Source organism: Artemia franciscana, chromosome 20 (assembly GCF_032884065.1).
Source record: "Artemia franciscana chromosome 20, ASM3288406v1, whole genome shotgun sequence".
NCBI classification, from domain to species: Eukaryota; Metazoa; Arthropoda; class Branchiopoda; order Anostraca; family Artemiidae; genus Artemia; species Artemia franciscana.
In genome coordinates this window covers 9,516,517-9,532,668 of record NC_088882.1, presented here as the reverse complement: position 1 = coordinate 9,532,668, position 16,152 = coordinate 9,516,517, and the positions used below count along the sequence as shown (strand labels likewise).

Genomic DNA, 16,152 nt, shown 5'->3' with positions numbered 1-16,152 from the left:
TTCATTAATTAATAGTTAATCAATTTAGTAGCTTTTTTATTATTATTCAATTAATTAATCTATCATTTAGTCTATTATATATATATATATATATATATATATATATATATATATATATATATATATATATATATATATATATATATATATATATATATATATATATATATATATATATATATATATATATATATATATATATATCAAACAGTTCGTGGTAACAAACTGTAGTAAGGAGTGACCCGGCTCAATAGTAACCGAAACTCTAAAAGACGGAATTTTGATACCAATAGTTACATCAAAAGAATTGTATTTTAATGGCGATTTTGAATATATAAGTTTCATCAAGTTTGGTCTTACCCATCAAAAGTTACGAGCCTGAAAAAATTTGCCTTATTTTTGAAAATAGGGGGAAACACCTCCTAAAAATCATAGAATCTTAACGAAAATCTCACCATCAGATTCAGCGTATCAGAGAATCCTTCGATAGAAATTTAAAGTTCCTATCTACAAAGATGTTGAATTTTATATTTTTTGCCAGAAGACAGATCATGGATGCGTGTTTATTTGTTTGTTTTTTTTTTCTCCCAGGGGTGATCGTATCGTATCGACCCAGTGGTCGTAGAATGTCGTGAGAGGGCTCATTCTAACGGAAATTAATAGTTCTATTGTCCTTTTTAAGTGACCAAAAAATTGGAGGGCACCTATGCCCCCTCTCACGCTCATTTTTCCCAAAGTCACCGGATCAAAATTTTGAGATAGCCATTTTGTTCAGCATAGTCGAAAAACGCATTGTTTTAAAAAGTAGAAGTATGACAAAGAACCAAACTTTAGCGTAAAGAGCGAGGTGTTGAGGAGGGGACAACCCCTTTCATATAAGGAATAATTTCTGTTCGTTTTAAGATTTAATGTCGCTCCTTACTTGCGGTCAAAAAAACTTATTTTTTTATTTAATATATATATATGGAATTGTCCTTCCTTCACATCCCTCAGACATAAATTTAGGTGCAGGATCTACGATCAAGCGCTAGTTGAAAGGCATCTTTAATTGATAATTTAGGAGCAAATGTAAATTTTGATGAAATTCCGCTAAGATTAATATATTTCAACATTAATTTGACTTTCATTCCCACAGGTATCTCAAGGCCACGTTGGAGAAGTACCACTGGAAGGCCACTCCCTTCTCCACGTCTTATATCAATTACTGTTCACCCAGATATTAGCAGTCCTCACCGTCGATACACTACGATTCTGATGCAGTTTGGTCAATTCTTAGGTCACGATGTCACAATGACACCTGTTTCGAGGGGGGTGCAGAATGCTATTTTGAATTGTCGGGATTGTGACTCAACAAGAAACGTTCACCCTGAGTGCTGGCCAATACCAATTCCAGCAAATGACCCATTTTTCCCTAGGGTAAACGCTCAGGGAAGAGCTCAGTGCATTCCATTTACGAGATCCCTCGCCGGTCAGCAGCGATTGGGTAAGAAACATTCTTTTTAAATGGATTCTGAGAATAGTGCTTAGTAGCCTAGAGTAACCTAGTATAGCTGTAACTGTTAGATGATGTATATAAATGCTAGAACAATAAATTAAATATTGAATTAAACTTTCCAAAAGCCTAAGTAGACTATTTTTTTCTCCATACTGCTACTCTTTTTTAGAAGTGTTTTAAATCGTCATATGGACGTTCTCTTTAGCTTAGAATTCGATGTTTTCGTACGAAACTTTAAAATACATTTCATATTGAGCATCCATTTAAATTAGAAAACTGAATTTCTGGAAAGTTTTATTCTGTCACCTAAAAATGGTAGAGAATAAAAAGTAAGTTCTAAACTGTAAAATATTCGTTAGGACATTATACGTAATTAGAAGATATAAAGAAGAAATAACTCATTTTCTGGATTGAGAGAGTTTACTGAACCATTAATCTAGTGTTTGTTTTGAATATCTAAAGATTAGTAAATCCATTAATAGGAAAATTCCATAAAAGAGACTTAAAAAATGAATCATCACATAAAAGTGATGATGTGATAACATCGCAAGCTCTTGCGATATGTGTCGCAACCTCGATCAGTAATACTGCAGCCTCTTGTGTATACTGATAAACACAGGAAACCCCAATGGGAGCCTAAAGGACATTCAGGGATTCCCTAGTGGAAGCCGAAAGGACATCCGGGGCTTACTTTTAGTCAGTACAGAGTTCTGTTATATTTTGGTTTTATTGGAAAAAACGTCAGAGATATAACATAGAACAACTTCGTTTTTAGATATGCACTATTGTCATCTCTTTGCTATTCCGTTCCTAAACAAATGGCACAAAGCCAGATTGATACTCGATGATATCTGATACCTTTGAACTTACTGATGTGTCTTTTTTCTAATCTACTCTCCAGAAAGGGTGAGCAGTCTGGATAAGTAATCCCTTGGTTTTAAGTTGTGTTTTTGACGTCCAAGTGGTTTCACCGGACATGGATGATTTAGGGATTATTCCTCGATCCTCTGCATACCCCATGAGTAGCCATAGCACAGAATAGAAACGAAAACCACGGCTGTTAAATTTATTATTTTTGTCTTCAATGTTTTCTGCCCTCAATTCCTTATTGAGTCAACTGGAGCATATAATAAACTAAAGCTCACATGGTGAAGCAGAAAACGTTCCATATTCCTCTATGCTAGTTAGTGATAGACTAAAAACTAACAGCTTGAAAAGAGAACCCTTGCGTCCGAAAATGTATGCCTGAGGAGAATTCTAAATATAAGCTAGCAGCAGAGAGTATGTAACTCTGAAATCTGCAGTAGAGCAGAGCAGACCAGCCTATCACTACTGTTGTTCTAAGAACGAAAAAGTGGATATTAGGAAACGTACTCTGCATGAAAGCAGACTGCCTTCCTTGGACGGTCTAAAATTAGAAACGAGACGGCAGAAGAAGACGAGGTCGTCCAAAGAACTCCGGTGAACATTGATCGAGATCTCAGGAATGCTGAGAAGTCTATAATAATTGAATAGGAAATTTTCATCGCTGCTGCAGAGCTTTGGGGCATATGGAGAAGCTTTGTTGACGCCTTATGTGCCACCAATAGCTCCGGAGGAACTAAGGTCTAAAGTAAGGTTAATTCCTTATTTTGGGCGGTCTACTTGTTAAAAATAAGCTTCATATCCTTATTTTCTTCTTTTAGGTGCAAGAGATCAAGTAAATCAAAACACAGCATATATTGATGCGTCTCAAGTGTATGGTGAAACATTTTGTAACTCAAGGAAATTACGCGCTTTCGTTGGTGGGCGCTTAAATTCTACAGCTAGTCCCTTTAGAGGCAAAGAACTTTTACCACAAACAAGCCGCATGGCTGAATGCAAGGCTTCTAGTGGGCTTTGTTTTGAAGCTGGTAAGTTCTTTTTTATTCTTAATATCTGTATGAAAAGATTTCCCATTTTTTGTCATGTTTTTTTGAAGAATTTTTGCCGCAGAGCTGACAGTAAACCTGCAATAAATTCCCCATGAGTAAAAGCGAAGAGAGAGACCTTCAAAATTCAAAGATTTAGAAATATAATTTTAAAAAAATCGTTGGTGTTGAAACTAATCTAACATATATTTTATTATTTACTTTGTATTGTTATCAATTCTATCAGAGTTCAGAGTTTTATTCACCAATAAATATAGTTTGGAAACGCAATACTCGTATCCCCCATCAAAATGCACCATGGCCACGGACACAAGGGGGATAAAAAAAGGACACAAGGAGATCAAAAGTTTAATCCTGGATCAAACAAAGGGAAAAATCATTAAACGAATTTTTTCAAAAATTCTCTTTATTTTGGTCATGTGGTACGAATTTTTCTGTATTTAGAAGTTTCTATTTATAATTTTAAATGTTCAGCATGCTTTATTTTAATGTTTTCGTTTCAAAAAGGTGTTAGATAACACCAAATTTGTGCCTATACATTTCATTGTATTTGTACTCATATATTCTATGCTTATGCTTCTAAATTATACTTATGACTTATAATTATACTTACACTTATAAATTATTTATACTTACAAATATATGCTGATGCATTTTAAATAGCCTACGTATAAAATATTTAGACTTATGGACAATTTATGCTTAGTCATATTTTGTATCTATACTTACACATTTTACTCATATTTTAATTATAATTTGTACTTATTAATCAATCAGTCAATATCTTTATTGCCCAAAAACGCACACAAGGGTTCAACATGGAGTATATGAGAAGAAAAAAAAAGAAAAAAAAGACAATCACAAAGAAATCTATACTACCAAGAATAGATTCAAATATTTCTACTAACACATAGCAGGATAGGAGGCTGCTTATCCTATCAGACTTAGAAAATAGCAACCGCAACGCTGCTCAGCCACGGTTAGTGGCTCAGTTAACCCGTAGGCTGACACTAGTTATTTGTTTCTAGCTCATAGGGGTATGCACAAGAGAAATTTTGCGAAACGAAAATATATGGATAAACAGTCTTATTATCAGTAGCCAGAAACACATTCCAAAATAGAGTCAATGTGAGGACACGAGGCATCGCAAAAGCCTTGTACACACGGGCGAGAATACGCCTGCTGTAGCTAGCTTTACAGCAAACTATCACACCAAACGCTTTTCTAAGTTTCTCACTTAAATGAGAGATAAGGAGAGAGAGCCCTTGTCGTTTTTACACTATCCGTATCTGCAGACTGAGATGCTTATTTTAAGCAGATAACCGAAAACTCTGATTTCCTAACCGTAAGCATCCAACATCACCGACAGATTTGCCGAAAGCAAGGACCTTGCTTTTCGAAGCATTAAAATTGAGACCAATTTCGGCATATTCCCTACTAAGCACAGAAAAATTTTCCTCCACAGACGACACAGTTCTACTTAAATTCAGGATGTCGTCAGCGTAATTGAGTATGGAAAGGTCCAACCTTTAAAAACAAAACTAATTCTAGCCTTTCTCTGGGGTGCAACCACACTATTATTATACAATGGTGGCGATGTTACCCCGCCCTGGTGGATTCCTTTCCAAACCCGAATTACGACTTTACTCATTACGTAACCATGACGAGTAGGTACTTTCACGCCAACACAATCTTGCACACAGATTTTTAAATACCGGCACAAGTGAATGATTGAGACCTTGCTGCTGCACATTATACAGCAAATGGGAATGCACACTAGAATAAAAAGCGAAAGAGACATCATGAGCCGCAAGGACGAGAAACTCGCCACTATTCTCTGTATCCATTAGAACGTTGGCAAGTGTATAATGCTTGTGTTCCCGACTGTAGCCTTACTCATATCCAAACTAGTTTTCAGGAGTTGAACAAGCCTTATTTACGTCCTTAATCACTAGTAACAAAAGCAATTTACATAGACGAGAAGAAACTGTTATAGGTCTGTAGGAACAACATTGCCGGCTATCTTTATCTTTTTTCAGAGCAGGAGTCAATGTACCAACACAACAAGAATCGGGGACAATACAAATGATTTAGTAAAAAAAAATGTAGATGCTGCAGTAGCTTACCACTTGCGTGTAATTAATGAAAACAACATATTCTGATCATAACCACGCAAGAACTTTTTCCGAAGGTTAATGATAGCGCTAAAAATATCAGGGGCTGTAACTACGAAACCAATATCTGATTCAATATCAACTAGACTATCCACTAGCAGTGATTCATAGCGGTTTTCTAACACTGAATCAGGCAAAAAAATTCACCGGTGAAACAGTTGATCCAGTCACTCTCTTAAAAACTGTTTTCCTCATAAGCATTAGATATTAGTACGCAAACTGTCCGTCTATATAGACATAAATATTGTAAAAAGATATATAAGACAGCCTAAACTATTATTTAGTAAACCATGATCAATAGATCTGTACAAATATATTATTTACTATTATTAAAGGTGATGCCCGAAGCAGTGAGCAGCCTGGTTTAACTATCTTACACACAACTTTTATGCGCGAACATAATCGTATTGCTAACATACTACAGACAATGAACCCACAATGGAATGACGAGAGGACTTACCTAACAGCAAGACGGATTACCATTGCTATTTGGCAGCATATTATATACAATGAATTTGTTCCAAGAACGCTTGGCTGGAATGCAGTCAACTTGTACGGTCTTAATTTACTTACTGAAGGCTATTTTGAAGGTAAGATTCAACTTGTAAAATTATAATTTCAGAAGGCATTGTGGGCTACTATTGAGTGCAAAGGACTTGTTTTTTCATGTCTCTGTTTCTCTTCTTCTTTTTTTTTTGTAAGTATCAAAACTTTTTATTATGAGTCGGACATGTTAGGTTTGAGATTGCCTGTGCAGAATATTGACTGCTCTTGATAGAGGAGTATCGCTAAGAAGAAAACCATATAGATACTGATATGGACCCAAGATTGTACAAAGCCTCCATTTAAGTGAAGGTTCCTAGTCTATCCTGTTGTCTCTGTTTTTTTTTTCAATTATAAAAATTATAAAGCTGCTTATTATGGGTTGGACGTATTAGAATTGTGGCTAGTTGTTAAGAGTGTTGACTGTTCTTCACAGATGATCATCCCCATGTAGAAAACTATATAGCTACCGATACGGAGCAAGGACACTGCAGAGCCTCAATTCAACTGAAGGTTCCTCGTATCTCCTGCTGTTAATGTTTTGTATTCTTAACTATGAAAGCTGCTAAGGTGTTTATTATACATCATACGGAACACGGATTGTACAAGGCCCTCGTTCAGATGGAGATTCATCGTGTCTCCTGCTGTCTCTGTTTTTTTTCTCTCTCCTTAGTGTGAAAGCTTCAAAGCTGTTTATTATAAGTCAGACGTATTAGGCTTGAGATTGCTTGTGCAGAGTTGACTGCTCTTGGCAGAACAGCATCGCCAAGTAGAAAACCGTATAGTTACCGATACGGACCATGGATTTTACGAGGACTTCATTCAACTGGAGGTTTCTCGTGTCTCTTGCTGTTTCTTTCTTTTTTTTAGAAGAAAAGTAGAAAACCATGTATTTACCGATACGGACTCGGGATTTTACAAAACCTCGATTTAATTGGAGGCTCCTCGTGCCTTCCATTGCCTTTATTTCTTTTTGAATATTAAAGCTGTTTATTATGTGTCGAACGCATTAGGTTTGAGATTTTTTATGTAGAGTGTTGACTGTTTTTGACAGAAGAGCATCGCAAAATTGAAATCATATAGTTACCGATACGGACCGCGGATTGTAAAGAGCCTCCATTCAGCTGGACGTTCTTCCTGTCTCATACTAGTCTCTGTTTTCTTTTTTTTATGTATCAAAGCTATAAAACTTTTTTTTTATTAGTAAGACGTATTGACCTTGAGATTGCTTGTGCAAAATGTTGACTTTTTTTTTACAGAAGAGTATCGCTATCTCTAGAAAACCTTGTATTTACTGATAAGGACCCATGATTGCACGAAATCTCCATTCTATAGGAAGTTCCAAAAGTTTCTTGTTGTTTTGCTCCATGCCGGCTTAAGCATTCCGTGTAGACTTGAGAAGAAGTAATAAGGCACTGACCTACACTGCTGTGTCCTATTGCTTTTGTTTAGGCCATACAAATTTCGGTTATATAAATTGTATTAAATCCGCAGTAAGACAGTAACGGTATTGCATAATTTTGAACTAGACTTGCTAGGAGTCTCAGGAGCTCCTCTCCCAGAGTTGGGAACCATTAAATAAGGGGATATTTTATTCAGGTTGAAAGGAGAGTCCATAGGAGAGGGGTCGACACTTGTTGAAAGCAAGCTTCTATGTGATGATTAGGTTAGGGGGAGTTAATAATACAGCTTTAGTTGCCCACTATATGAACCAATTGTGCAAGGTGGCAATCCTAGTGGTATATTTACAAAATACCTTTTGAATTATCGAAACTATATTTTTTTGAAGTTTTCGCATACTTACAATAGAATTTCGAATCACTTTTCAATCAACATAATATCGAGGCTATGAAAGTGTTTCTGAGTTTTATAATTAAAAGAACTAAAAAAAAACTTGTCTAACAAAAATGAATTTAAATAAATTCTTGCTTTTCTTTACTAGGCTATGATGCTACTTGCAACGCACAAATGTTCAACGAATTTGTGAGTGCTGCTTTCCGATTCCACAGTCTAGTTCGTCCTTTCTTCCCAAGGGTCAACGCTGCTTTCCAGGAAACAGCACGATTGCCTTTAAGAGCTGGTTTCTTCAATCCAGAAAGCTTGATGGAGGTAATTATATTTCTCTCTGAAAACTGCATTAAGTTATAGATCATCAGAGTCGTATTAACTTAGTTCATTTGTTAAAAAAAGGTTTATTGCTGACGCTCGGAGTGACAAATTTGGAAAAAAAAAAGTCGGCTAAGACTCGTGGAAACAAAATTCTAAACTCAACTATAAAATTGTATCTCTAAAAACAACAATAAGAGATTTATAAAAGCAGATTATATTTATTGTCACTATTATATAAATAGCGACGAAGACCACACTCCCTTTCCATTATAAACACCAAAAACTAGAAGACCAATAGGGAATTTCTCAAGACAGTGGGAAACAAATTAGAATGAATGTTTTGTCCTTATGTCCAAGGGCCGTTCTCAGTAATACAAAAATATATAAGAAGAAAAAACTTACAACAGGATAAAATCAGTAAAACTAAAATGAAAAATTGTTCAAAAAAGTCCTAGCATCCTTACCTCAGCGAAGTTCAACCAGGACCGATAAATAAATTGTGATGAAACGAGGCAATTCATTGAAATGAAAGATAATGATTTAAAAACACGTTTTTAATGCCAGTCTTGCTTTTTTGGATGCTGATCTCATTGGTCTATTTATGAAAGGTTCTGTGTTAATATCTATTTGTTTTTTTATAATATTTTGTAAGGTTATTTCTAATTAAATTTGTGTAATGAGCATTTAGTGAATACTCTCCCATGTCCCTATTTAAGGAAATATTATTCATTCTAATTTGTTTCCCACTGTCTTGAGAAATTGCCTATTGTTCTTCGTGTTTTTGGTATTTATCACTATTATTAATACTGTTGTTATTATTATTATGAATTAATTGAAATGTTCAGATTGATGCAACAGGGCTACAAAGGTTCGTAAAAAAAAGAAAAAAAAAGCGGCTATTGGTGCTATTTTTACTTTCCCTCAGACACACAATATTTTGACTTTAGACTGTCTTTGATAGATAATACTAGTCCTGCAAAAGGGAGGGGTAAACCAGCCATTGCTTACCAGTCACCATGAACAAGTAACACCTTGGCTTCAGATTCAATACTAATAAGAACACTTCTCTTTCTGATTGCAAATCGGTCCTCGGTGTATTATTTTTTTTTTACGCTCAGCATTTCGTATTCCCCTGCGGAATTACCCACCTTCCCCCTCCATCACAATTCTAGCATCCATTGCTACCTTAATCCTTCCAATCTAGGCAATCTTTTCCACAAAACATTCTGTCTCGTGGTCAGGCCTTGGGAATGACGGCCATCGAATGGACTGTGAGTGAGGTAAGTGGGAGTGGGTCTCTATTTGTCAGTTATGCTTTCTAGGGCAGCGTGTCACTGCTGTCATAGATAATGGTATTAAAGTGCACGTTTTATTTACGGTTTCTTAAGTGAAGTAAAACAAAATTCTTAGCTTAGCATTTCGAAGTCTAATGTTTCCAAGATTTTTTTTTAAACTTGTGTTCAAAACCTAGCAAAATTTCTTTGAGAATAATTCTGCTTATAGACAAATTTCGTCAAAAATGGCTGGCAAAATTTTTTGGGGGATGTCGGAAAGGCAACTCAAACCTCGAAGTTTTTGGAAACTGAAATGCAATCATGAACAAATTTATGGCGAAAGGACTAATGTTTTAAAGGACTCGAGCCTGAATTTTACCCGTACTAAGTTCTTAGTAAGAATTCTTAAAATTTGTTATTTTTTCGTCTCAGCTGTCTTTAATAATAACTTGTAAGTTTTCTGTATTGTTCTTTGAAATCTTCTTACTCTATAGTGATCTTAAGCATTTAAGTCATAGTTGAGAAATTATCAAATAAATGGATATGCAATGATTAGATGAGATTTTCAAAAAGGGATTAATTTAGTTTGAACAGTGGCTTGAAGTCGGTTGGTTAGAAATTCAAAGAAGAAAAAATTCTACCAGAAAGATCAAGATAAATTACTTTCTATGGCTCTACGGAAAAACCATCTTTTAATTTGACTGATTATCATCTTTGATGTAATTTTGCAAGTTCTTTAAAGTGGGGGGGGGCTATTATTTAAAGTTGCGTTCAAATGCGTGTCTAGCTAGAATCCTATGTCAAGAAATGTGTCTGACCAGACATGAAAGTCTAGACAACTACGTTCACAAAATGAATTTTGCCAAACAACAAAATTTGGTGTTTCGAAACACCAAAACAGCGAAACACAGTTAGCAAGTTACAGCTAATTGTCCAGTTCTAGACTGTAGAACTCAAATTCTAGGATTTTCGATTACAGCCAATCAGAACGTGTCAAGGTCCATTAATTTCATCATCTATCTTTACATTTTTAAACTGAAATTTAATATTGTTTTCTCATTAATTGTGGGTTTTTTTCATTTTCGGCAAATATGCAACCCAGACATAATAGTGAAGCAAACTTATGCAATTTTTTGGCTTGTCTCATCAGATGTGGATCTAGAGTAAAATCTAGGGGGGACAATGTGGCAAAGGTGCCAATTATTGACCAAATTGACTTTTTTATTCTGAAAAAGAGTGAAAAAAGAAAAAAACAGGGAAAGAGGGAGCCAGAAGAAATATTGGGGGGCCAGGGCCCCCCGCCCCGTAGATCCGCCGACGTATCTCATCGATTATCTAGTGACAACAAAAACATAAGCTCTCTTTATTGGCTCGAAATGACAACTGTAATCTATTTGAAACTAAATTTGTAGATTTAGGCCAGACGCGTGTCTAGACATGAAATTCTAGCTAGACACGCATGCAAGCACCGCTTAAGCATAAGCCAAAACGAAGAGACAAATGGTTTTTCGTTTGACCTTGACTATTATAACCCAATCGATCCTCTTCTCCTCTTGTATGAAATTTGAAGTCAGAAAAAAGCTAAAAGTTTAATTTTTTTTTTACTATTTTGAAATTCGTAAAAGTCTTGTCGTTGATTCTTTACATAACATAAAAATTGTTTATTATGTAAGTCATATTTTATTTATACTAGCCCCTTTATCTCTCTGTTGCTGTATTTTCATGACCTAGTGCAAGAATCTATTGGGCTGTCTTTTGTTTTTTAGCCCGCTGCACTTGACGAGCTGACAAGAGGGATGTTTGTAACACCAATGGAAAGCCTAGACCAGTTCGTGACACAAGAAGTTACCAATCACCTTTTTGAGTCAAAAAATTTTCCGTTTTCAGGACTTGATCTTGTTTCGCTTAATATCCAAAGAGGTATGTAAATGCAATACTTTTTTATGAAGAGTAAAAATCGAAAGAGTTTTTACCATGAATAATGTTGAAAATTTTCTATGTTGTTATGATAACAGGGAACTTTCTGACTAGAAAACTATCAGTTTTATCGCAAAAATTATTAAATGTGTAAGGCACTGCCGCTGTGGTAATTCAAAAGTTGTATGTTTTACAACACAGATTCTATATGGAAGTACGAAAAATAAATGATACATAGTTATTCTGTCAATCAATCAATCAATTTATTAATACTAAAAAAAAACTATTACAAAAGTAAAGCGATTACTAGGCCCAAGAAGCTTTGTACTAATTTGTACTTGTACTAATTTAATTTAATTTTAATTGTTTTTAATCCTTTGAATATAAACATCATTAAATTTTTTAAATTAAAAATATTTAATCGTAAATTAAATTTCAATTTAATTTGACATTAATTTTAAGTAGATTTATTTTTTGTATTTTACTAATAAACAGTGGCGGCAAATCTAACTTTGTAACCTCTGAATAAGACAACAGCAGTTTTGATATAAAAATCATTCGATTTTAGTTTCGATTAGCGGTTCTCGTCTCTTTTGCGCCCGGAGCAAAATCTTGATTAGTCCCCCCCCCCTCTGTCTCCCACAAATTTTTAGGCAAAAATTATTTTCATTAATTTGAATTATTATAAATTATTTTAATTGAATTATTTAATTATTATTATTTATTTATTTGTATTTTCAATCTAATTTTATGCAATTAATTCATTTAGAATTTATCAATTGTTTTCATTCACTAAATACGCCCTCTAATTTATTTTAATAAAAATTGAATTCAGAAAATTAGGAATTTTTTATAACCGTCAGATTACTTATTCGAAATTTTCCGCCCCTAAGATTCCTGTACCCGTGGAACTGCCCCCTCCGTCCCTCCCCTAAAACCGCCTCTGAAAACATTGCATAACGACTTTATGTGATGACTTTTATAATTTATAATTTTTCGTATCGATTATGTTGGGTAAAGAGTGTGAAAACTAATGGGAGATGAAACTGAGGTTCATCTATGAGTAAAAAATCAACACCATCTGGAACTAACAAAAGTAATCATTAAGTTAATTATTGTGACTTTAATAAAAATATAGCTATATTCCTCTAATTTTTCTTATTATAGCAACACTACTGCTAAAAGTACTTATTTTATTTGGCTTTTGGCCAAAACGACAAAATATCAATATTAATAATAATAATAGTTTATTTATGCCCTCTATACATTGATGAATTCACACAGAAAAATAAAAACAAGAGGAAATAAACAAATGAACAGAGGAAATAAACAAAAAAGAAACTAAAACCTACGAAACAAGTCTTTTGAAGAAAATGACGATAATAACACTCAGAATAAATTGCAGTTTTACTAGGGCTATAGCGACAAGACTTCTTATCTATAGGGGCGAATCTCCAGTATTTTTATTAGGGGTGCACGAGGGGCTCAAATCCGAATAGTCAAGGGGAATGGGCTGTATAATGTTTTTTCCCAAATTATTGGGGGTATTATTGGGGGCATTGGGCAACCAAAGCCCCTTGTCCCCCCTCCAAACGACGCCCCTTCTTATCTGTCAAACGAAACGTTTCTTTGTTCGATTTCTATTCTTGAGAGATTCTTGAGAATCAATTTACGAGAAAATCGATTCTATCTTCTCTAAATTGCTCAAGAAATCAATGATATTGCTCATGTATTTTTTGGGTTGATTTTTATCCCCATATTTAGAAACATTCTTTTATTTCTCTAATATAAGCATTACTTAAAAAATCAATTTTTTTTCAAAAGAATTATTTTTTCTAATAACATACTTGGAATTCCAAAACAGGAAACCGGACAAAATCAGAAACCAGGGAACGCGTTTTCAGGCTACCAAACTGGAAAAAGTACACACAAATTCACTTTTTCTCACTTTTAGTTAATATTTTTGAAAATGGGACCTTAAAAAAGACATAAGGTGCGGACATTAAATAAAGTTTAGCCAGTGGCTGCTTATCAAAACGACCCTTCTCCATGACACATTTTTCTATTTTTTTTTTTTTATAAAATACTTGTATATTACGAACTCTCACGCAGCTTTAATTGTAGGGGCAAAAGGCAACCCGTGGCACTTAATGAAAGCTTGATTAATAATTTCCCGTGGCCCATTTTGATTGAATTACGCTGGAAATCATTATTCTTTGCCGCTAGGAATTCTTTTATTTAGGTTCAATCTCCAATAAAACCTTTCGTAGATATGTTTATAATATATTAATTGCATTCTACTTTGATGCTAAATTATCCAAAAATAACAAAATATCGTCAACACTTTGGCTACTGGCTAATGTTAATGCCGTCTATCATGGGGCAGGTATCGTGGGGCTGTTCTAACTGCGTTTCTAAATATGAGACTACAAACTCATTTTTGTTTAATTCCATAACGCATAAAAATTTGGTCTGAAAGTTGCCCCCCTTCCCCCATAAATTTCTTCCAATGTTTATATTTGTGAACATTCTCCATTATTATCCCGTTTTCTGCATAATAATTTTGCCTGTGATGTTTTAAATTAAACAGAATTTAGGTTAAAAATGGATAATTGCAGAAAATGTGTTTCATGCTGACAGGTTTTAATTGAAAAACAAGTTCTATTAATTTGAAATGGATCTTGTTTAAAAATTTTCTAGTTCTTCTGTGTGACACTGTACTATCAGGGGTGCTGGGAGTTTTAGTTCCTATAAAACTAACAATAAAGCTCAAAAGTTTCCTCACTCACTCCATACAGTTGTTAATAATAGAACTATATATCCTCTAGAACTCTTAAGAGCTTTTAATTATTAAAATCTGAGTTTCAAATTTGACAGTTAAAAACCCTTTTATTGTGCTAGTCCATAAAGTGAAAGTACCAAGGACTGTGAAAATGAAATTTGATTATTTCTTAAGTGGGAACTTACATAACCATATATATCTTTCAAATTAGGAAAAATTGGCAATTCAATTTTTATTACAAAGACGTCCATGTTCACTGTCGCAGTTTTCTGCAGTGGCAGGTACATAATAAAAAAAAGCAAACTCTATGAAAAGTCAGCAAACAATGAGCTGAAAACAGATGGCACCACACTGCTCAAGTAGGTGTGGCTCTCCTTTTCATTTTAGTTTTCTTTGGAAGCCAACAGATTGTTAGTGTTCGAATTTTCACAGATGAAAAGCACAATGAAATTTAGATGATTATTTTTGCTTATTTCTTGGCTCGATGTGGCAACAATGTAAGGCTCTTAATAGAGCTGTACAGAGCTCTCTTATCCTACAAAGGTCTTAATCATAGAGCTAAAAAAATTTCTTATTCACCATAAGAATAAGGTGAATGTTTTTAAATTCTTCAAGTTGGTGTATTGTTTAAAGTAACTTTTAATAATTTCACGTCTTGTAATAAGTATCTGGTAAAAGTTACAAAGAGAGCTTTATGCTACTGAGAGTTGTTTTATGCTATAACCCGAAATATAATTGAAAACTATTGCCAAAAATGTAAAAGCGACAAAGTACAACTATCTTATATTGGATCTTACTTACCATGTTTCTCAGTATCCTCTTGGCCTACTGTATTTGGAATTCCCGTCGCCAATGCCCAATACTCAATAAAACATAACGGGTCGACAATTACGATTTTTTTTCTCACAAAATTCAATATTTTCTCAGCCATTGCCTTATGTAATTATTTTTTACGACCAACTAAGCCAATTTTAATTGTACTTTAATATTGTTTCAAATTCATTCAATTTTATGGTCGTAGTTTCGATGGTTTTACTAGCAGATGGAAAGAATTTGAATGAAATGATTCATGGGAAAAATGTGCATTTATTATAGAAGTTCATACAACTTCCTTCCGAAACTGGCACATGAAAGCAGAATTCACTGGAAGTTCAACCAAGTAGCGGCCCCTGTACCATAACAAATTATAAACACTAAAAACCCTGTATTGAAGGAAATCCAAGCAGTTAAAAAACATATTTTTCATTAGGACTTCTTTTAAATGGTGAAGTTATAGTCTAATTTACAATTTAGCTTTCCAGGTTTTCTGTAAAGTGTAAATTTCAGTAGAATTTGAATGGACTGTTAAGGGTTTATCAGATTTTTTTTTTGTAATTTCTAACTTGCACTTCAAGTTTGATATTTCAAAGAAAAGACCATAACCTCAAAAATTAAACTAAAAAATAGTCCAAAAATCAAATCATTCGAGAATAGTGCACATAGTATACAAGAAAAAAAATGTCATGATCTTGATTTAAAATGTCAAGTTTTCAATGTTCTATCGGTTATAGATAAGATTGTACTTTACACAATTTTTACCAATTATAGAGAAAATTTTATTACATTTTAATTGGTTTCTTAGAAATGATGGCTACAAATTAGACCTTCCTGATTGAAATATTTGCTATAAATAAGTTGAGCTCCATTTATTTCAATAAACGAGTTTTATCAAAAAACCATATCCGAAAGGGCTCACTGGCACATTAGTTGGGAAACGAATCACAATAATTAATTAATAATAAAACTGAGCATATTCATATAAAACCACACCAAAATATGAATAAATAAAGAGCAAGAAATCAACCGACCCACAATCCCCACGAAAACGGCGATCCTCCCATCACACGACAATCAAAAACACTTTTCGATGTCATTGAAGACCCAGCGCTAACAAAACAACACCAATAAT

At 34.1% G+C, this 16,152-nt stretch overlaps 1 protein-coding gene across 2 annotated transcripts in view; it reads left to right on the top strand.

Moving 5' to 3' along the window:
* The window catches only part of LOC136040414 (uncharacterized), a 116,340-nt gene that overhangs the window by 93,475 nt on the left and 6,713 nt on the right, over nt 1-16,152 (top strand). For both annotated transcript variants that reach the window (XM_065724687.1, XM_065724688.1), the window contains exons 16-20: nt 1,136-1,483; nt 3,181-3,387; nt 5,915-6,169; nt 8,065-8,231; nt 11,272-11,425. In XM_065724687.1, the coding sequence (XP_065580759.1) occupies nt 1,136-1,483; nt 3,181-3,387; nt 5,915-6,169; nt 8,065-8,231; nt 11,272-11,425 (1,131 nt within the window). The remainder of the gene's footprint in view (nt 1-1,135; nt 1,484-3,180; nt 3,388-5,914; nt 6,170-8,064; nt 8,232-11,271; nt 11,426-16,152) is intronic.